Genomic DNA, 21,375 nt, shown 5'->3' on the forward strand with positions numbered 1-21,375 from the left:
GCAATTTCTAGTCAAGCAGGGCTGTGTAATTTGACCTGTTCATTTATATCTGGGCTAGATCGCTAATTAACATGCACGTGTACCTTAATTAAGGTGCATATAATTTTTCAATTTAATCATTTAGAAGCTTAGTAAACTAGAGCTGTGTGTATATATATATGTATATATATATATACATATTTCTATATATGTATATATAATTTTAGGTCAAACTCTGGCTTTAATGTCCAGAGTGACCTGGAGAGAAAAAAAAAAAAAGAAAAAACACTTACCAGGAAGTGAGAAAGATGTTGGTGTCTCTCTCTTTCCTCCCTGCAAATCTACAGTGTGCCTTGTCATAGCTAAATTAGGTCAGATGTGAAAAATTGCCCCGAGTGATCCCTGCTCAGAAATGGCTCTAATCAATTAAGCTAATCCTTGGCTAATGTGATTTACCTACAGCAGCTGCAGAATGACAGGACCAATCGTGTCCCTTCCCAGCTAATCTGTGACCTGGCTTCAGAAGCCAGGTCCCTGGACCGGGCCTGGGAAGCTAATGGGGGCTGAAAACCAGGACTCCCTCCACCCCTTTTAAGGTGTCTTCTGCCAAACCAGGGCGAGGGCGGGCTGCCTCGTGTGCAAGGACGACGGCCATTTGCAGGACGAAGGGCAATTTCTGCGGGACTCCTCCCCAGCCCCCCCATGTTTCTATTTATGGAGGGGAAGGGGAAAGCACAAGGGAAACCCAGGCCAGTCTTGGAGGAGGAAGACGAGCACACATACCTTAAACTGCCTGGCCAGGTGCTGCTTATGGCTCTCCTCCACCTGCTTGAACTTGGACTCCAGCCCCTTCATTTGGTTCTCCATCTTTTCCACGTACTGCAGGTCCCTCTGAGTCCGCCTGTCCAGGACCTCTATGGATTGAGACATGTTTTGCACCTGTCAAAAGGCAACAAGTTCAAGAAAGGAGCTGCAGCAGGGGCCCACCCAACTTATTTGCCTCCTAATACACGACAGTGACCTTTTCCACGCAGCCGACACGCTGGGAACCAGAGGCGGCCCATGCATTATTTACCAGTTAATCACCAGCATCAGGGAGTGTTAGGACCAAGAACTCCCCAAACAGAGCAAATTGGCTTGGTAAACATTTCCTCTGCCATGTTCCAGAATGCTTTCTCTTATGGCCAGCGATGCAAATCAGGGGTTCGGGAGCCTCGGGTCCTCCCCGGCTCACAGCTCCAGGCATACAAGGCTTTGGGTGACTTTTTTTTCTTTCTTTTGATTTCATCAGAGGGGAGGGGACTGTGTCTCAGTCTCTTTATTCTGCAGGATGAAACCGGTCAGGCGGGCATAAATACCAAAAAAGGATGAATAGCGCTGCTGGGCTTCCCCCACCCAGGTAGAGACTCTCTGTCCCCCTAAATCTCACAGGCATCCTGCCGCGAAGGTTGATGGCAGGAGCGTGGAGCCAAGCTACCAGGGCCCTGCTCTCCCTGACTCTGCATCAACCCTCGTCCCTATCTCGCGCGCCATCCATCACTCCTCCCGGTATCATAGGTGGATGACTGCTCTGCAAACATACACATTCCGTGCATCGAGTCAGGAATCAATCAGCCAGCAAATGAAGAATCGCTGTTTTACGTCTTTGCAGGCAGATCTGAACTGAGTCTCGCCTCAAGATGGAACTTTAATATTCAACAGGATTCCAGAGAGCTTAAAAGAAAAACAGTTTCAGGGAAGCCACCTGCCAGTGCATTTTATTCTGGGGAAACCGGCTGGTGTTTCTGTGCACATGCACTCGGGGTGGTGGGGAGGGGATGCAGCTCGCGATACTGCAGTGGCGTCTGGGTCGCTTCTCAGAATTGAATCCAATCACCAGGGAGGAGATACCTGCACGACCACCGCCAAACTCCATTTCTGACTTCCTGCTGCCTTTGGAAACCCTCTCGCTTTTTACGAACGGAACCGTGAGGGTATGACACGCAGCTTGACTGGGTGGAAAGATGACAGTGCGGTTTCTACCACTTACGGTACCTCCTCCGCCCCCGCGAATAAAGTAAGAGCACGACCGAAAGGCTTCTCGGGAGGAGAAAGACCAATATTACTCATTGCAGCATTTTAAAATACCTGGAATTTCATGGCTAGCTATTTAAAAGCAACACACAAATCCAGCTTAAAAATTCAGGTTTATAAATTACACTCTGTGGGTGACTCTGATGCTCTCTGGTCCTTTCCATGGGGAACCGGAAAACGTTTGCTCTAGTACCTTCTCTCTCCCTGCCCCCCACACCTGTCTGATTCTGTCACACTGAATAACCACAGGACTCGCTTTGAGAAGAGTTGTGAGTTTTGGTTTCCTCCCTATTTTAAAGCTCATGCCAAACACGACCTCCCTCAGAGGCTTCCAGGATGCGCTGAGCCAGAAGTGGCCGCATGCTACTTGGAAACAAGCTCGTTGGCGCGAGGCCTGCCAGGCAGTAAGCACGCATACACATCTGGCTCAGCCACCTGGCTGGACGGGGAGCGTGGGATGGGAGGGGCCTGGGGCTTCTTCACTCCTACACCCGCGGCACAAAGCCCCCTGCGCCTAATGCACCCAGGGCCTCCTGCAGCCACAATGCTGGGAGGAGGAACACGGATGGCCGCTCCTGTCAAGACCCCCTCCCCTCCTGAGACGCAGGGTTCCTGCTGCGTTGGCAAAACCCACAAGGCGGGGGCTCCTGTGGGCTGAGCAGAAGCTGCTGGGTCCGCACTGGCCCCAGACGCAGACCTCCAACAGGGGCCCCACGCAGCACAACGGGCTTCTCATTTGCCAGAAGAGGAATGCTTTTCATGAATTTTAAGTAAGATTAAATTTAAGATCGAGAAAACAAATTCTAAAGAGGCCAAGCTACTCCGTTGCCTTGACACAAAATGCAGACTCTCCTACTGTCCGTCCCACCTGGAGCGAGGACCCCCCTCTCTGGCCGGTCATACAGCAGACGATGGGGCTGAGGGGCCCAACCACTCCCAGGTGGGTGTTCTCCCCCGGTCTACACCCCAGTCCCTGGGCCATCCTCTTTCCTGCAGGATGTGTCCCTGAGAAGCCAACTGATGAGCTCAAGGTCACACAGCTACCAAATGACACCGTCCTCCCCAGGCTGAGCCCATCCTGTCACTTACTCCACTCTATCTTTACGAAACCCTCGGAGGTGAACACTATTTCGAGACCCATGTTATGCTTAAGAAGACCAAGGCTCAGAGAAGTTAAGCAGCTTGTCTATCGTCACACAGCGGTCAGCCACGATCCAAAGCCTGGCCTGATTCCAAAGCCCACGCTTCCAAAGCCAGGGCTGGTGGCTTTTTCAAAGAGAACAGAACCCGTGGCCCCCACAGGCCTTTTCCACTCGGCGGGCTTCCAGTGGCCCTCAGCCCTGGCCTCATGTCGGCACCGGGCATCTACCAGGTCCCGGCTGCCAGGCCCTCCCGGGGACTCCAGGCCAATGACAGTCGGACCCCTGGGCATGCGGCCCACGACTCCACTGCCCGACGCCCTCGGGTGGAGCCCCACATGCAGCCAGGCTGGAGAAGCACAGAGCTACGCGCCAGGCGCTTGGCTGGGACCCCAGCCCTGCCGAGGGAACACCTTACCGGAGCCGGGCACATCGGTGCCCCCTCCCCACAGGCAGGAGGAGACCCCGAGGAGGCAGGCGCGCCCTGCCCCCGCCGCACAAACGCAGGAAGCCGGGAGGCCCTCTTTTACAACAAAAGGCTGCTGCCCTCTGAAAACAGTGCCCACTGGGGTATAAAATGGGCTTTAAATCTTCCAGCCCTGACACCGTGGAGTACGGAGGCAGAAGAAGGGCCCCAAGCCCTGCGCTCCCAAGGGCTCTGAGAGCTTTCTGGAATCCAGACGGCACCTCCCCAAAGAGCTCCAGGGCCCCCAGCCTGTCCCCCGGCCCCCCCCTTCCCCCCTCCCAGGTCCCAGAGGCCCCTCCCAGCTCCACCTCTTCCTCTGCAATTCTGAATAATTAAAGGCCCAATTAGGCTTTGGTCTAGTTTGGTGTTAATGAACGTTCGTGGAATCTGCTAAATGCGTTTTACTTTAATTCTTTCTAAATGACGTACTGGGTGGGCTAGAGACCGCAGAACAAAGACCACGCTGTCCCTTACAGGGGAGCAGGCGCCACGGCCAGGCCGAGTCCACGGCCTCCATGCCCTTCTCCCCCCCATCCTTGGGACCGCGCAGAGCTGGGAGTACCCGGGAGTCGCTTACCCACGCTTTCCCTCCACACTTAAGGAAACTGAGGCCAAGACAGGGACCTGCTTTGTCTGCAGTTGTGTGAGGCGCTGTGGCTGAGCGGGGCTCACACTGAACAGTTCTGACCTAGCGCCATGGTGCTGCCACCGCCACGACCTTCCCCAGCCAGGAGCACAACCCAGGGCGGGGGCAGGGGGACGGCTTCCTCACAGATCAGGCCGCCCCCACCCGGTACTCCTCAACAATGGCAGTTATGGCTCATCGGGGGGTGTGTGTATCCAGTGGGTGTGCATGCTGCATACGTGGGGTGTGTGTGTTGCGTGTGTATCCGGTATGTGTGCGTGTTCTGTGTACGTGGGGCGTGTGTGTTGCGTGTGTATCTGGTGTGCATGTGTGTGTACGTGTGTTGCATGTGTATCCGGTATGTGTGCATGTTCTGCGTACGTGGGGTGTGTGTGTTGCGTGTGTATCCGGTATGTGTGCGTGTTCTGCGTACGTGGGGTGTGTGTGTTGCGTGTGTATCCGGTGTGCATGTGTGTGGTGTGTATCTGGGGTGTGCGTGTGTGGTGTGTGTACATGGGGTGTGTAGGTGGTCTGTGCATGGTGAGGGCATGGGCGTGCGTGTTCCTGTATGTGGGCGGTGGAACGGGGTGAAAAATCTCACCAAGTTGACATGATTCTCGTGCAGATTCTTTGAAACGATGGATTTAAAACGTGAGTGTGAGCGCACGGCGCCGCTGCCAGTGGGTCGCAGAGGGCGGACCGCAGCGCACTTGCACCACAAGGCCTGCGATTGGCAGAAGCAAGTGCTCATGGGCAGCGGAAAGAGCCCATCGGCGAAAACCCAAGGGGCTCCCAGGGCGCTCCCCCAGGCGGCTGCTCGGCGACAGCTCCGAGCCCTCTGGACTACAGGTCCCCACACGGCCGGGACAGACGGGAAGATGGTGGCATGGGGAGCAGCCCACGTCCCCTCTCCCCAGTCCCATGCGGCTCGTCCAGCAGGGTCTACTCATCTCCTCCTGCGCCATCTGTGGGGCGGTCTCCATCCACCCAGTCATTCATTCATGAATATTCTGAGTGTGGACACGCCAGGAAAGAGGGAGGTCTTGAAGCCGGGACAGATGTGCAGGCCAGCCCAGCCTTGGTGCCGGTGCGGGCACACACACGCACACACGGACACACACGCACACATGCCCCACACAGACTCACCTTCTCCAGTAGCTGCCTCAGCTGTTTCGTGCGGGCATCCCGTGAGCACATGGTCTGCTGGGGGGCGACCACTGTGCAGATACACCTGCCCTCGCTGTCCTGGGCGGAGCTGTATACCTGCCAGCTCTCCTCGGGGTTGGTGGGCAACACCTGGGGGGGCAGGTGGGGGGGGAGAGGGAGAGAAGTGAGACCCTCAGGCAGGGCACTGCAAACGGCAACCAGCAAGGACTGTCAAAGTCCGACCCCTGGCAGAGAAGGACAAAAACGGTCCAAAGACACGTTCTGACCACGGGGAGGGACGGGAGCCCCCGAGAACAAAGGGGCGGAATCCCATCGTGGTCCCCAGGGCTAGAAGGAAGTCAAACAGGCACGACTCTGTAAATTTAGTTCAAATTCAGGGGATTTTTCAATCCCAGGGATGTTTGGTGTTCTGGCATCTGACAGAATTGGTAGGCTAGGCAGCAGGGAGGGGGAGAGGCCGCAAGCCGGTGAGGAGTCAGGCAGGAAAGCAAGTGGCTGGTTGACTCACAGCAGCACGTAATTCAGAAATAAGATCTCCTCCCCATAAGGCAAGCAGGGGTGGCTGGCGCAGCCTCACAACGCCGTCCCTGACGCTCGGGGACGAAGCGCCCATGGTAAAAGCCGGGGTCCGGCAGCCCATTAGCCCAGAGCCGCCACGACCCCGAGCCCCGGCGGCCGTCCTGCGGGCATCCTGGCAGAGACTGCCCGAGGAGATGCCAGCCTTCCACGACTGCCAGGGCTGCGACCCACGAGTCCTTTGGTGGATGTTACCAAGTTTCTGGGGACATGTGGGGCCAGGTCACACCCAACCTCAGTCCCAGGGTATGCCCAAGGACCACGGAGAAACCGGAGCTGTGCCTGGCCGGTGTCCCCTTGCAGCCCGGCTCAGGCGCTGAGCACCAGGCACACGGGGAGACACTACTGTCCAAAACCACTGCCGGAGCACAGACCCCGCCCCCCCCCAGCAGCTGCCGAGCACCTTAGGTCACCTCCCCGCTATTTTTAGCCTGGGGGTGGGGAGGAGAATCTATAGGAGCTGTACATCTGTTCATTCATTGCCAACCCCAGGAGCCCAGGACCCAGACGCAGGAGCGCAGTCATTATGAAAAGCACGCTGGCCGTCATCCTAGAAACACCAGGTGCGGTGAACATGCCGAGGGTCCTAGGAGGGGGTCATGTGGAGACCCCCCACCCCCGGAGCGCTGCGCCGGGGCCAGCAAAAACCAGGCAGGAGAGGAGCCTCCTGCCCCCCCCACGCCCCAGAGGGAGCCAGCCTGGGGCCCTTCCTCACATCCTCCTCCGCTCAGGGGAGCTTCCCGCTCAGCTCAGCCTGGCTCCCAGCTCCAGCCACCATCTGAGTCAGCCCTGCCCACAGGCGCCCTGGCCGCTCTCCCCCTCCCCCAAGGCCTTGACAGGGGAGGGAAAAGCCACCTGGGAGGTAGGACAGAGGGGCGATGGGACCGAGAGGGGGCCAGCTCCGCAGCCAGTGCCTCCCAGGGCCCCACCCCGGCCACCGCACCTTCAGGCTCCGGGACCCTGAGGGACCTGGCATGCGTGGGGACCAACAGGGAAAAGAGCCTCAGGGAGTGGGAGCCGCCCGCTCCCTGCCCGCCTGCCTGCCCGCCTGCCTGCCCGGCCCACTCCAAGCAGTCCAGTCGGGTCTGCCTTTCACAAAGTAGGGCGGGCTCAGTCCGAGCCCTGGCTGGACCAGCCCCGACAGGGTGGAGCAGCGGCGTCCCCACCCCTTACTTGCTGAGTGACCTTGGACTAGTCCCCAAGTCCCTTGCCTCAGTTTCCTGACCTTGTCAGTGAGGGACTTACTATTAGTTGAAGGGGACTCCAAGCCTCCGAGTCCCCGAGGCGCCCTGCCCTGCGAGGAAACCCCGCGAAGGAAGGAGGCGGCGCCCCTGGGGGACCAGACGGGCCGCTGGCCCGGCCGGCAGCGCACGGACAGGGTCACCCCCACCTGCTGGGGGAGCCGCCGGGGACCCCTGCCCGCGCCCTTGGCCCTGCTCCCTGCTCGGCGCCGCCCAGCCCGGGGTCCGAGGGGGCAGGCGGGAGGGCCCGCGGGGCAGCGGCGGGGACTTACGCCGGTGCTGCGGTCGAGCGTCCCGCCGCTGGCCGCAGAGAGCTTGGTGGTGTTGAGGCCCACCAGCGAGGGCAGCGTCTGGGACATCCAGTTGGTGATCATGGCCATCGTGCTCAGCACAACCCCGATCTTGAGCAGCGGCACCGACATCGCGCCTCGAGTCGCCTCCTGCGCCCGCGCGCGCCGGCGCCGGCTCCGCGCCCCCGGGCAGCCTTCAGGCGGCCGGCACCGCGGCGGGCAGGGGCGCCCGGCCGAGTCCCCGCGCCCCCTCGGCCCGCCGCCGCCCGCCCGCCGTAGCCGTCGCCGCCCCGCGCGCCCCGGCCATGGCTGCGCCGCCCCGGGCGCCGGGGGAGAGTGGCCGCTGCCCGCCGCCCGCCGCCCGGTGCCCGCGGTGCCGCCGCCCCTCCGCGCCCTGCGCCCGCGCCCCGCCGCTGGCTTGGGCTCCGGCTCTGGCTCTGAGCGCCGCGCGGGATGCGCGCGGGGGCCGCGGCCGGGAGGCGGGGACACGGCCGGGCGGCGGCCGACGCAATCTGCCCAGGAAATGGGTGGATTTTTCCTCTCCGCTCCGGCTCCCCGCCGCCCCCTGGCTGCTGGCAGCGAGGCCTGCAAACCCCAGTCGCCAAGGGGTTGAGATGGGTGTTCAGGGAGGAAAGCTGACCACTGCCCCCAAGTCCTAAAATCCACGTGTACCTCGGCGGCCTGACTCTCCAGATGGGCTGCGCGCTGCTACCCCCCCCCCCCCCGCCCCGCTGTGTCAGGCCGGGGCACCCCTCTGGTACCACCCCCACCCCATTGCGGGGTCAGCCCTGGCTGCCCGGGACCTACTTGGGGGTGGGTCCACGCTCCCGAGGCCAACCCTGCTGCCATCTGAAGCCCAGCCGGGAGGGGGTCTCCAGCCCCAGTGCTGGGGGAGAAGGAAAGAGGTGTAAAGGCTCTCTGGGACCCAGGGTGGCCAGGTGCTCTAATACCTCTGGGAAGAAAGGAGTTTCTAGGCAATTGCTGGCACCCACCAGTGTGGGCTCCCGGGTATGGGCGGGAGGGGTCCGTGTAGGCAGGAGGGGTGCAGGGCCCAGCTGGCAGGGCAGGAGCTGGGTGCAGGTTTGGGGCTCAGGAATCTGGGCAGGAGCGCAAAAGGTGCCCCGCCCATGAGGAGCATGGCCCTGGGTGGGGCCTTGGGGTCTGTGGTTGGGGGGCAAGAGTGGCGGTCCCAAGTCCTGGTGCCCAGGGAGAGGGGCAGGGCAGCCTGGCACAAGTCCCCAGCGCTCTGCAGCATCACGCCAGGCCACGTGCAAGTCTCCTCGGAAGCCCGGCGCACACTGGGTCGAACACCTTAATGGGGCTTTAGTGTTCGCAGGAGGCTTCTGGAGGATGAAATGCACATGCTCCGGTTGCTCCCATCAAGCTTTCCCAGCCATTTGGGAAGGGAAGAGCTCCCCAGATCACTCACTACACTCTCTTCTGCCTGCGCGAGAAGTCTCCCTTCCAGAATGCGGACTGCAAGGAGCCAGCCTTCCTGGGGCCCACCAGAGAAGGACACTGCCTTCCTGGGGCTTCACTCTGCTCCGTCCCCTTTCAGAAAGGGGACTCGATTGCAGCCAGGATGGTCCTGGCCTGAGGGTTGGGTGTGAGACCACGCTGAAGGGTTTCCTGATTGGTTTCCCTGATGAAGGTGAGGGAGTGCAGGTGGCCCGTTCCAACTGTTGGGGAAGGGCGCCATCTCCCAGTACGTGCTGGTACTGCAGGCTCCGCTGAGCACCAGCGGAGTCCAGGCCACACCAGGTCACACGCAGGGGGCACGGGCACAGGCACAGGCGGGGGCGGGGGGGGGGCGGCGGAGTAGGATGCTGGAGGCAGCATTCACGGGACTACCGATGCTCTGGCTCCTTCCTCTGCCGACACATGAGAAACAGATGCGGGGCCCAAATCACTCACGCTCAAATCCCACTGCAGACAGTGGCCACTTAATTGGTGGGAAGAATTTCAAATTGAACCCCACGCAATCTACAAGACTCTGGGGCCCTCCATCCAGAAGCCGCAGGTACTAGCTTATTACCTACTAGTGCAAGATGGGGGATACAGTGTGCTGCAGACCAACCCCAGGACAAGGCCCAGACACAGGGGACAGCGTGCCCTACAGCCCTGGACAGAAGCAGCCCCAACGCGGGAGCAAATTCCTGGCATTGCAACCAAGTACGTGCCATGGCCAGAGAGGGGCATCGCCGATAAGCCCCTCAGCACTGAGAATGCAGACTCGGGGGTGGACAGCCTGCCCCTGGCTGGGAGACCCCGGCCAGGGCACTGGCCGTCCTGTGCCTCAGTTCCCCCATCTATGAAATGGGTTCGGTAATAATAATCGTCACCCTTCTCTGCGGGGTGCTATGAAGATTGGGCGGTTAGAGCAGGTGCCGGTTGGCACCCAGTACGACCATCCTGCTTTGCACAAGACACAACCTATCAGGAGGCCCCCAGCGGAGCCACCAGGGGTTAAGCGAATGGCAGAGACCTGGGCCACCCCTCGTGAGAGCTGCTGCTGTTGATACAGACGCACACGTGCGGAAGAGGTCTCGCGGGACACGAGAACGGTCCCCACCGAGCAGGGCTGCGTTCTGGGGGATGACGCTCGAAGGGGCGGACACAAAGAATTAAACAGCAACAAAATCGCTCCTGATTCTGAAGAACATCTCATTTCACCTGAGGTCCGTAATTCCCGTAAGGGTTTACAGTCGGCGCTCCCAATGCGAAGAGCGCCGGCTCGGCCGGGCTCCTCCACAGAGAAACCGAAGCCCAGAGAGTGGGAGGCGACGGGGCTGGTGCCCATGCGGGGGACCGCTGGGGGCAGGAGGGCCCGAGGACCACTGGGCCGGCCTGGGGCTGGGAAGCCCCCTCCGCAGTCGCGCTGGGGAGCCGGGGGGTGCGGGCACCCCCAGGCATGGCGGAGAGGCCGTCCTGTAAGCCTGCGGCTCTGGGCGACTCCCGCCGGGTTTGCCGAGCGTGGACTGCGCCTCGGGGTTCCTGCAGCTGCCCAGAGCGAAGCTGACCCTGGGAGGAAGGGGAGTTTGAGAGGGACTCGGGGGGAAAGCCTGCTCACCCCCGGCCGACGCCTTTCTGCCCCTCCTCACCAGCTCTCCCGTCCTTGTCGGCTTTATAAAGAAGCTGGCAGAGGCACCGTTCACATCCTTCCCTCCCATAGTGCGCATATAGACAGAACAGCGGTGTGCGGTGGGTACAGCCCTGCTCCTGACGAACCGGCAGCCTACATCCCTGCCCCCCTGCCCTGCACCTCTGCTGCCCTGCCCTGTACCCCTGCCCCCTGCCTCCCTGGCCTGCACCCCTGCCACCCTGTCTTACTCGCCTGCCCCCTGCCTTGCACCACTGACTCCCTGTCCTGCTCCCTGCCCCCCTGCTCTGTGCTCCTGCCCCTACCCTGTACCCCTGCCGCCCTGTCCTGCATCTCTGTCCCCCTGCCCTACTCCCCTGCCCCCTGCCCTACTCCCTTGCCCCTTGCCATGCACCCCTGACCCCCTACCCTGCCCCCCTGCCGCCCTGCCATGCACCCCTACCGCTGTGCCATGCACCCCTGTCCCCCTGCCCTGCACCCTTGCCGCCCTGTCCTGCACCCCTACCGCCTTGGCATACACCCCTGTCTCCCTGTCCTGCATCCCTGCTCTGACAAACTGGAGGTTGGAGGAAAGTCACTTCCGACTCATCCAATCTCAAACCAAAGTCCTCTTCAGTGACTGGAATCCCTGAGTCAGTAGGAAAGACTACTGCTTTTAATGCATTTGAAAGGGTCATCTGAGAAGCCTTGAGCAAGTGTAATTGGATTTAGAAGGCTACACAGTATTTCCCAAAGCAAACTATGAATTGTTGAAGAATGAGACATTGGATTAAAGATCCTTGGCGTTGGCCAACCCCAGATGTTCCTGGGAGAAACTTCAATCCCAGTTCCCACACAGCTCTCCTTGTGGCGAGGGCTCACTCGCGTCCACACGTCGGCATAGCTGGGGTGACGTTAACCGAGCAGGTGCTGAGCCCCAGACACGCTCACACTAGGTGCGCGACAGACGTCCCTTAATCGTTGCGGACGCCCATGGGCGATGCTCTCGCTGTGTCAGTTCCAGAAAGACGGCAGGACCTGTCCCAGGTCACCTGGGGAGCCAGCCGTCCCCAGGACCAAGCTCAAACTCATGGTGGGCCTCCGCCTGGCAGAGGTCACGGTGTCTGTGTGCCCCGTGGCTATGATAAAGCACCAGACAGACAGCGTGGAAACAGGCCTTCGTGGCTCACGGGGGCGGAGCCTGGGATTCTGAGAACAAGGCAGTGGCAGGGTTGTGTCCTGCGAGCGCCCGCCTCCTCGCTGCGTCCTCACGGGGCAGACGGCAGACGGGGTGAGTGAAGCCTTGTTACAGGGCACCGGGCCGGTCATGACAGCAGAGCCCCTCCCAAAGTCCTCACCCCCCAATGCCATCACGTTTCGGGGTTAGGATGTCAGCATGTGAATTTGGGGGGGACCAGCCAGGTTTCTGTCCTCCAGCCTTGACCTGGGTGGGCTTTGCACAAATTCACCAGCACATGTGAAAACAAGAACGCCAGCCTCCAGGGCCTGGGGCTTCAGGGCTCTCAGAACGAGCGCCGACGTGACATGCCTGGGGAAGCACCCTCCTGCCGAAAACCACTGTCTTCTTCTAGGGGACGGCACATGTGGGGTGTCGGAGCACGACCCCACGAGGGCCCACAACAGCCGCTCTGATCGGAGCGTCTCCGTGCCGCAGACACAACACAGGTCCACTTTGCTCAGGTCTGAGCAAAGGGACATCCCCAAAGAACAAAGTTGGGATGCTCTTTTGCTGTGAAAAAACCATGCACACTTTTCTCAAGCTATCTGCACATAGTTGGGGTGGGGGAGGAAGAGGGAAGACAGACGTGGGGGGGTCCTCACGGAGCCAGTCCGCTCCTTCCAGCCCTTATGTGCCCTTTCCACTCACTCTCCTCTGGGGAAGAACATCCCTGCGGCAGGGAAAGGGTCTGGTCTGGAGCCGTGCACCTTAGGAGCCCACGGGTGACCTGAAGCCCCTCTCCCAGCAGCCACAGAAGACCACCATGGGCAGCCCGATCCAAGCATCCCCTTATTCCGCCTCGCTCAGCCCACGGCCTCTGGGTTTACCCCGGGGTGATTGCTCCTCATACCCATTCGCGAGGGGCGTTTCCTCCTGGCCTCGCCCGTGCACTTGCAGGACCCTCTGTGGTGGAGGGTCTCCCGCCACGGCCGCTGTGGGGCTGGGCCGTGTGGAAAGGCCAGGCGTGCGCTCTGCTGAGGGTGCTCTGCTCTCCGCCCGACCACCGGGAGAGCATGTCCTGAGGAGGGCTCAGAAGACCCAGGCCGGGGCTCCACTGGCTGGCTGCGAGCCTGCCCAGACATGCTTGGTTGCCCCGGGTGCCGCTGCGACGGCAAGTGCGTTAGCCCGGCTGCCGGGAGCTGGCCCGTCCCCAGCCGAAACTGCTCCTAGGTCACTTCCCTCCACCGTCCGCACAGGCTCAAGGGGGGTGTTGGGACTCATGGTGTTTTCTCCAGTCCCCCGGGGACAGGAACCGCTTCCCGTGGGAGAGTGCTCTGTGACCAACGGCGGAGCCACGACGCCCCCTTCCAGCCCTCAGTCCTGATTCTCTGTCCATCCAGAGAGCTGACTGCCCGTGGCCCCTCCCTGTTGCCCTCCACACCCTCTGCTCCTGCTCCGGAAAGCTCCATGCTGCTTTCATAAATGCTGCCTCAGACTGGCTCACGTCCAGACCGGGAGGCCACGGCTTCACGTTGTTGCCCAGCGGAAATGGGGTCCACTTCTGGGAGTGGCACTTTGAAGAGCCCGGATGAGATGACTTTGTAGAGCCCCGTGGGCTGAGCTCGTGGTTTTCGGGGGTCCTGTAAACGTTACTGTCCATTGAGGGAACTCCCCATAAGTGATTGAGGAGGACAGACTGGTTTCTATTGAATCAGTCAGTGATTCCGACACGAATTCACGGCTCCTGACGTGGATCGGAGGGTGACGTAGTTATAAAAACATCTGAGTCCACCCTGGGGTCCAGCTGCGCTTGCAGGAGGCACCGGGAAGTCAGCGCCCGCTCAGAGCCGGCCGCGGGCGCTGCCAGCCGCTCCTCCTTCCCAGCGCCCACGCTCTGCCCTCAGCAGATTAGGACCCTTTGCCTGCTGGCCCGACTCGGCCTCAGAAAGCCGCCCAGCCAGCTCTAACAGAGGCTGTGTTGTCTCTGGAGAAATGGAGTCCCTCGATGCCATGCCCCAGACACCCTCCCCCCGCTCTCCTGCGTCCACAGGACGAGGCCCGGAGGCTGGGCAGCCCGGGCATCGGGAGCCTTGGTGCGCTGGGCAGGGCAGGGGCTCGGGGACTCATGTCTGAGAGCGGCGGATTGTTTCTGAAAGCCCGCCTCCGTGTCTTCTCCGAGTCCTGCTCTGCTGTCAGATTTAACACCAACCCCCTGCGGTCCTGAGTACGCTATTTATAACATTTATAAATACACCTCTGTTCTCTCTTCGACCCTCATACACCCCAAGCATCGCTTGAAGCCCAAGGAAGAGACTTCTCGCCAGAGCCACCCGCGACAGCCATCTCGCACGCTGGAGAAGTCTCCGCCGTGAAGCCTGGGCCTCTCACGTGCTGGCCGACGCTGGGGGATGGGATAAGCACTACTAACGAAGATGGGGCTTCCGCCCACCTCTCCCCAGGCTCTCCTGCTGCCCGCTCTCCCCCCGACCGCCAGAACACCGGACCGTAGATGTCATTACACCCTGCATAACGGGCACACAGTACCAATCCCTGTGGCCGAGATCAGAGCCAGCGGATTGGAAAGCTCGCGTCTTTAAACACTGCCGGAGAGCAAAGAAGACACCTTCACCCTCCGTCATCTGGCCGTCATCTGGCCGTTGTTGTCCTAAGACTTAACCTGGGCCCAGAGGGAGGGGGAGCCAGCGTTTGCAAGGAGCCGCGAGCAGGGTCTGGTCCCTCTCCCCCCAGTGCTGCGTGAATGATGCCCAGAGCCCCACATGGTGTGACGGACCGTGGGCCTGTCAGCGATTAGCGACGTTAGCTAAGCATGTCTGTGTGCTCTCGCCTGCTCCTTGGACTCAGCCGTCAAGCAGATGCTGGGATGCGTGAAGGGGTGCAGAGCTCCCTCCGTGCACCCTCATTTTATTCCCCAGAGAACTGAGGTGAGGGGCCTGGGTGCACTCTCCCAGACGCCCCCCGGATGGGGACTTGCTCAAGGCCCCCACCCTTCGTGGTAGGAAGGAGACCACAACATGGGCCCCCACCCAAATGCTCCCGGGCTCTCTGGGCTCCCCTTCTAAAAGCTGAGTTTCCAGGTCAGAGCATGGGGCCCGCAGCTGGAGACTCTCCCCAAGCTGCCCTGCAAAGGGCTACAGATCTGCTCGATGGCTCCAGGCACCTCTGTTCTGCCTGCTGCTCGTGACCTTGAGCCTTTCCCTCTACTTTTCATGTTTTCTCTCCATCTTAACAGAAACATGCGCTCGGGGTCTCAGGCGGCAGACAGACCTGGGGGCGCACCAGGGCTCTGTCACTGACGCGCGGGGCTGCGAGGCCAGGTACGGCACCTCGAGGCGCGCCGTCCTCGCTTGGACAGTGAGGATGCTGCATGGGGTCGCTGGGCTTGCTACCTGCGGGTCCAGACGGGCTCCCGGCAGGCAGCATGATTCAGGGACACTCAGCCAACGGTGACCCTCCTTACTGGTGTCAAGCCTGTGCTTGAGGTGGTCCAGTGCGCTTCTCGTGTGTGCGACGGCCTGAGAAGCATAGGGACAGGCATCTTCGCTTCCCACCTGCTGCCCCGGTCAGCCGCCCGGACCATCGGGAGTGGCCCCGCCGTGGCGAGGACCCTACGGCTGCCGCTTCCAGAGTGTGGGAAGCATCACGGTGTTCCTGTCAGAGCCAAAAACTGGCTCCCCCCCTACCAGCCTGGCTGGCAGTTGCCATGTATCTAATTCAGTTTAGCTAGTAATTAGTTTCGTATTACTTTACACGGTGACGTTAATACTGATTACAGGGCCCGATAACTTTAGTAATAAATACAACCCAAGGCAGAAAATTACCTTTCTTTTTACTGGGGAAGGCGGAAGTCAGTGGAACGAGAAGCAAAGTGCTCTCAGAGACAAAGCAGCTGCGAGGGGAAGGATTCACAGCGTTATGCCCTCCCGGTGTCACCGCACCTCCCTGCCCCCTGGGACTGGGGAGCGCTCCGCTCCCTGCTGCTCTCCGGTGGACCAGCCCTAAGGCAGAGGAGTAAATGCCATGCATCGTGAGCTAACTGGTTTAGGGAAGGACCGCAGTGCTCCCGACCCCCAGCCCCACCACCACTCCCACCCCGGTGTCCAGCGCAGATGTGGGGGAGATCAGGGGCCAGAGCAGGTGGACAGGTCAGTGGGGTCATCCGTCCAAGGTTAGTCTCCAACAGGTCACAGAACTGGGCTGTTTTATTCTCATTAAATTTGCTCGGGGGAGCGGGTGTTGTCTTCCCCTGTAGGACGGGCAGAATCTCAGGAGGAGAGAAGAGATTTGGAGTGACGGGTCCCGGCGGGATTCTGAGGGGCTAACCCCACGCCAGCTGCTTGGTGACACCCGCCCCGTCCATCCACGGCGCCCACGCACACCTCCCCGGGGGAGTCGGATTTGCACACACCTGGACTGGGGCTCCTGGACCAGCCGTGACAAGCGCGGGGACACTTGGCTCAGTATTCACAGCGGGAAGCCCATCAGGGCGTGCCGTGGGGCGCTGGCGTCCTTAAGAAAGGCAGAGCCTGGCTAGGGACAGGAGCTCGCTTCTCCGTTAGAATAAATCAGCTCCTCCACACACCCTTCCTCCTGTGAGGTCAGCCTCGGTGGGGAGCCCCCTCCACCCCTGCTCACTGCTGGACGCAGGAGCGATCTCAGGACGGCTGGCGCGCACACCACCTTCTCCAAGCTCACCCCTGCTCCGACCCCAGAGCCCTGGGTTCATCCAGTCTCCTGCCTCTTAAACAATCAATTACAGCAGCGCCTCGGGTCTTCCCACAAAGCTTATCAGCCCAGATGCCAGACCGCAGGGCTCGGACACGCTCCACACCGTGAGCCCAGGTCTGACTGCGCTACACCGGACCAGCTGGCGTCCAAGAACAGCACGCAATGGCGACAGGGAGGGGGAGTTAGCAACCGGGCAGGACGGGGTCGGGAGGGGGTGGGGGTGGGGGGGGGCAACGTCTTTGAGAGGTATCCAGTTCTTGGAAGGTGGACGTTCATGCGTAGAGGCTAAGAGCTTTTCTCAAGGTCACCCCAATGGCGCCTGGTAGGACTAGGGTGCAAGTCAGGGCAGCTGAGTCAAGGTCATTGCTATGGAGCCCCCACCCATTTCACAGCTTCCTATGCAGGCAGCTTGCTCTTATCAGTGGACCAAGTGGGCCTGGGGCTCAGGTAGCCCCAGCTGCCCCACCTCCCCCAGGACAGAGGGGTCAGCTCCCCCCCACAACCATCTCCCCCAGGACAGAGTGGTCAGCTCCCCCACACCCACCTCCCCCAGGACAGAGCAGTCAGCTCCCCCATACCCACCTCCCCTAGGACAGAGGAGTCAGCTCCCCCCCACATCCATCTCCCCCAAGACAGAAGGGTCAGCTCCCCCCCATACCCAGCCTCCCCCAGGACAGAGTTGTCAGTTCCCTCCCACACCCACCTCCCCCAGGACAGAGAGGTCAGCTCCCCCCCAAAGCCACATCCCCCAGGACAGAGGGGTCAGCTCCCCCACACCCACATCCCCCAGGACAGAGGGGTCAGCTCCCCCCCACACCCACATCCCCCAGGACAGAGGGGTCAGCTGCCCCCCACACCCACATCCCCCAGGACAGAGGGGTCAGCTCCCCCCCACACCCGCCTCCCCCAGGACAAAGGGGTCAGTTCCCCCACACCCATCTCCCCCAGGACAGAGGGGTCAGTTCCCCCCCACACCCACCTCCCCCAGGACAAAGGGGTCAGTTCCCCCACACCCGCCTCCCCCAGGACAGAGGGCTCAGCTGCCCCCCACACCCGCCTCCCCCAGGACAGAGGGCTCAGCTGCCCCCCACACCCATCTCCCCCAGGACAGAGGGGTCAGCTGCCCCCCACACCCGCCTCCCCCAGGACAGAGGGCTCAGCTCCCCCCACACCCGCCTCCCCCTGGAAACTCCTAAGGTGCTTCTCAAGGAGTGTGAAGCACCACCTTTGATTGGAAATCCCAGAATGAGACCGAGTAAGACGTCTTTCTGTCTGCGGACAGAGTTCGTGTGGGCCCGCCAGCCTGGCACGTAGTAGGCCATCCATCACCGGTTGGCGTTTGACTGAGCGGCTCATCACAGGCGGCTGTCGGGAGAACAGATGGCGCAGCCATGTGCTCGCTCCCCCGCCCGTCCGCGGGCCTCCCTCGAGCAGCCCGTATGAAGTGCAGGTACGAGTCACGCGTGTCTGACTTGTTCCCACTTCAACGCCGCTGACCCGGGATCGTCATGGCCCTAGAACCTTGTGTGCAGATCTCTGGAAGGGTCCCCAAAGGGCGGGTACGGCCGTGGGAGCGACTTAGAAGGGGTGGGAGAGGAACAGGATGGGCAGTAGAGATAGACCCTCAGGGCTCAGCCTCCAGTGCTCAGCTCTCCCTTGGCTTATTCCAGGTGTTCACAGGCACTCGGAGCTTTGCTCACGACACCGTGCGGTGTGGCTTCCCGGGGTTGAAATCACTTTGGGATCAAGAAAGCAAGACTCTTGAGCGTGGATGTCCCCAAGCAGCTCTCAGATTCACAGCAGCCCAGCCCTGAGCCACAACTGCCCCCAGCTCTCCTCGGCACCTTAGAGGTTACTGCTAAAGGTGGCAGGCCCCAGCCCAGCCGAGGTCATCTGGGCAGCACCGGGGAGCAGGGGTCTCTGGAGCTGGTGACCACTCTCTGAACCTTCCTAGACTAGGAACAATCGGAGTGATTTTAGCTGGTTGAGCCTTTGTTCTAAATCCCACCACAATTCGGGACAATAGGCCTCACACAGAGAGTAGCCTACCCTCGGAGGCAGGGCTGGGGAGGGTGGGGCCGTCCCTCCTGGCTGTGCTGAGGGACACAGTCCCCGGAGACTTCCCAGAGCTCTGCTTCAGAAAGAGAAGCCTCCGGAAGAAAACAACACCATTCCCCTGGCTGGTGCAGGGGGGTGGGGGCTGGGGAGCTGACCTGGGTCTGGAAGGGGGACCTGGTTGGAGGAAGAGGGGCAGGAGCCTGTGCAGGGGCTGGCTGACCCTCGGCGGGGGGGGGGGGGGGGGCGGGCAGGCACAACCGTCAGCACGGCCGGGCAAACACTTTCAACACCGAGATGAAGCTTCCAATCGAAGTTGAACTGAAAGTTTCTTCCCAGAATTGGGGATCTTTAAAAAGATGGGAGGAGGAGACCTCCGGATGCGAAGTGTCTGTGGTCTGGGTGCCTGGAATGGAGAAGGCCACCGAGGCTCCGGGGGCCCTCGGGACAGCCACTTCCAGGGCCCCGGAGAACTAGCTATCTCTTTCCCAAAACATCTCGATAAGGCACGTGCTCTTAATTGCCACCTGCCTGGCTCCTCTCTGCCCGTGTGCGCTCGTGTCTGCGGAGTGCGTGTGTGTGAGTGTGTGTGAGTGTGCACGTGCACACGTGCAACTGTCTTCCCACGCACAAGCCCCTCAGCCAGGCTCTCCCCACCGCCCAGAAAACTTCTCTCCCTGCTACCGTGCAGAGCCTCTCTAGGGGAGCCCACTGTCTGGGGGCACCAGGGAAGGGGTCTCTGAGGGCGGGTGGAGCAACGGAACCCTCCCAATGGGGCGCTTCCCGGACAGAGCCAGGGAGCCTGCAAGGGCTTCAAGGCAGAACAACAGAAGCTTCTTCCAGAGCCTTCTCTCCTGTGATCCACCTCTTGCCCTCTCTCTTTGTTTCCTCTTTTATCCTGAGATGGAGGGAGACAGAGGGAGGGAAGGAGGGTCAGGGGCAGCTGGGGCTTGTGGCCAAGGTGTGGGCCGTCTGTCCACCTCCTGGACCTGCAGCTCCAAGGGGCCAGCCTCTCTCGGCTCCGAGCGTGGCACAGTGGCACCAACGAAAGGGCATTTTAATGTCACTCCCGAGCAGCCGGGCTCCTGAAGCTGGCAGCCTCTTCCCAGCGCCCCGGTGCCAAAGCAACACCCCCATTCCAGCCCTCCCAGACAGCCCTTCTCCTCTCTCCACCTGCCAGCTCCGAAATGGATTTTTAAAATGGAGAATACCAGCCAGAGACAGGCTTCCTATTGATACACTGTTCAGGGGATGGCAAGCCCGCTTAAAATGCCCAGCAGTCCCCACACACGCACACGGTGGCTTGCCACTCACACTTCATGCCGCGCATGTGGCCACAACCCCCCAGCCGCCACACTGAGTCCACAATGCACCCAGCCCTGCACACACCGCCTGCCCTTCCCAGTCTGGCCTCCGAGGCACAATTGCCACCACTGCCGGCCTGGGAAGCCCCAAGGGCAGCGCTATGCCCAAAGGAAGGGATGCAGGATGCTCTGGAGCAGGGGTGTGGGGGGGTGGGACTTAGCTCTACCTCTGGAAATGCCTGGAGCTTGGACACCCTGCTCCGAATGCCCCCCCCCCCAGATGACAATAGCAGCGGTAGGAGTCCCTCATGCTGCCCTTTGAACTTCTCAGGGGAGTAGGAGGCTGGGGGTCCTAGCAGAGAGGGGGCAGCCGACAGCCACGCCGGCCAGGGCTGGCGTTCCGGAGGTGGGGGCACGCGGCAGGCTTGGGTCAGCCCGCGCCCCTCCCTCCAAGGCCGGTGCGCCGCGCTCGGGGCCCCCTCCCCACCCAGGCGCGGAGCTGCGAGCCAGCCGCTCCCGGACTTCGCCGGCCCCGCGTGCTGGGCGGCCCCGCGCTCCGTCGCTCGCAGAGAGGAAAATGGCGTTGAATGCACGTACTTGAGTGAGTTCGGTGCCCATCAGGATGAGGAAGAGGAGGCTGAGGAGCTTCCGGGCCGGTTGCATGTCTCGCTGCCACGTCCGCCGTCCTGGCATGCAGGAGCCCTGGTGCTGGCGCCGGCGCTGCGTGGACGCGGACGCGCTCCCGGCTCTGCTGGCCCCGCGCCTTCAGCACCCGGAGCCTCCGCTCTGCATGGCGAGCGCGTCCTGCGCGCTGTCCCCGCTGTCCCCGGGCGGGGCGCGGCCCTCCGCGGCCCCTCCTCCTGCGCTCCTCCCGCACCGGCGCGCCTGGGCGGGGGTGCCAAAAGTTTGCGAGGAAGGCAGCCGGGTGGCGCAGAGGGACCCGCGCGCCACGCTCACGCGCGGGAGTGGGGAGGGCGGCGGCGGGGAAGCAGGCTGGGACAGGATGTGACATCAAAAAGGCGGGGGAAATTTAACTCGGAGAGAAGAATCCATCCTGGCTGGCCGCAACTGCAGGGGGCTCCGGACCCCCGAGATCTGGGATGGGAATGGCAGGGGCGGGGCGGGGACTAGCCGCTGGGGGAGGGTCTGGCCTGCCGCCCAGGAGCTAAGCTTGACATCTCCAGGAGGTACAGAGATAGAAGTGGAACATGCCCTTAGGTGTCAGCGTTTAATGAGATAGACTGGCGCTCAGACCCAGGAAGGATGTCTCAAGGCAGGTGTGGGAGTGGGGGGTGGCAGGCAGAGCTAGCAAGCAGGTCATCTGGTGCTCAGATAGGCCTTCTGCCTGTCCTCTGGGGCGTGGTCAGCATGGGCGTGCAAGGGGAACAGAATGTGTCCTGGGAACAGAATGCTGTCCCCATGCTGGGTGTGTGTCCTTGTGTTCACGGTTTGTGT

General features: G+C 61.4%; 1 protein-coding gene across 3 annotated transcripts in view; it reads right to left on the reverse strand.

Annotated features, from left to right (window-relative positions):
- OLFM1 (olfactomedin 1) overlaps window positions 1–20,880 on the reverse strand; it is a 36,777-nt gene extending 15,897 nt beyond the window's left edge. Inside the window, exons 1-3 of one of the 3 annotated variants that reach the window (XM_045813700.2) lie at window positions 20,518–20,880; window positions 5,429–5,578; window positions 763–918 (exon numbers count right to left, since the gene is read on the reverse strand). In XM_045813700.2, the coding sequence (XP_045669656.2) occupies window positions 763–918; window positions 5,429–5,578; window positions 20,518–20,613 (402 nt within the window). In that variant the 5' untranslated portion in view covers window positions 20,614–20,880. Of the gene's footprint in view, window positions 1–762; window positions 919–5,428; window positions 5,579–6,968; window positions 6,988–7,538; window positions 7,973–20,517 lie in introns of those variants that run through there. The other 2 variants (XM_045813699.2, XM_087869213.1) reach the window with 2 other exon arrangements.
- Window positions 20,881–21,375: the final 495 nt, after the last annotated feature.

The sequence above is a fragment of the Ursus americanus genome, chromosome 18, assembly GCF_024610735.1.
Source record: "Ursus americanus isolate L20-20 chromosome 18, mUrsAme1.1.p, whole genome shotgun sequence".
Classification (NCBI taxonomy): domain Eukaryota; kingdom Metazoa; phylum Chordata; class Mammalia; order Carnivora; family Ursidae; genus Ursus; species Ursus americanus.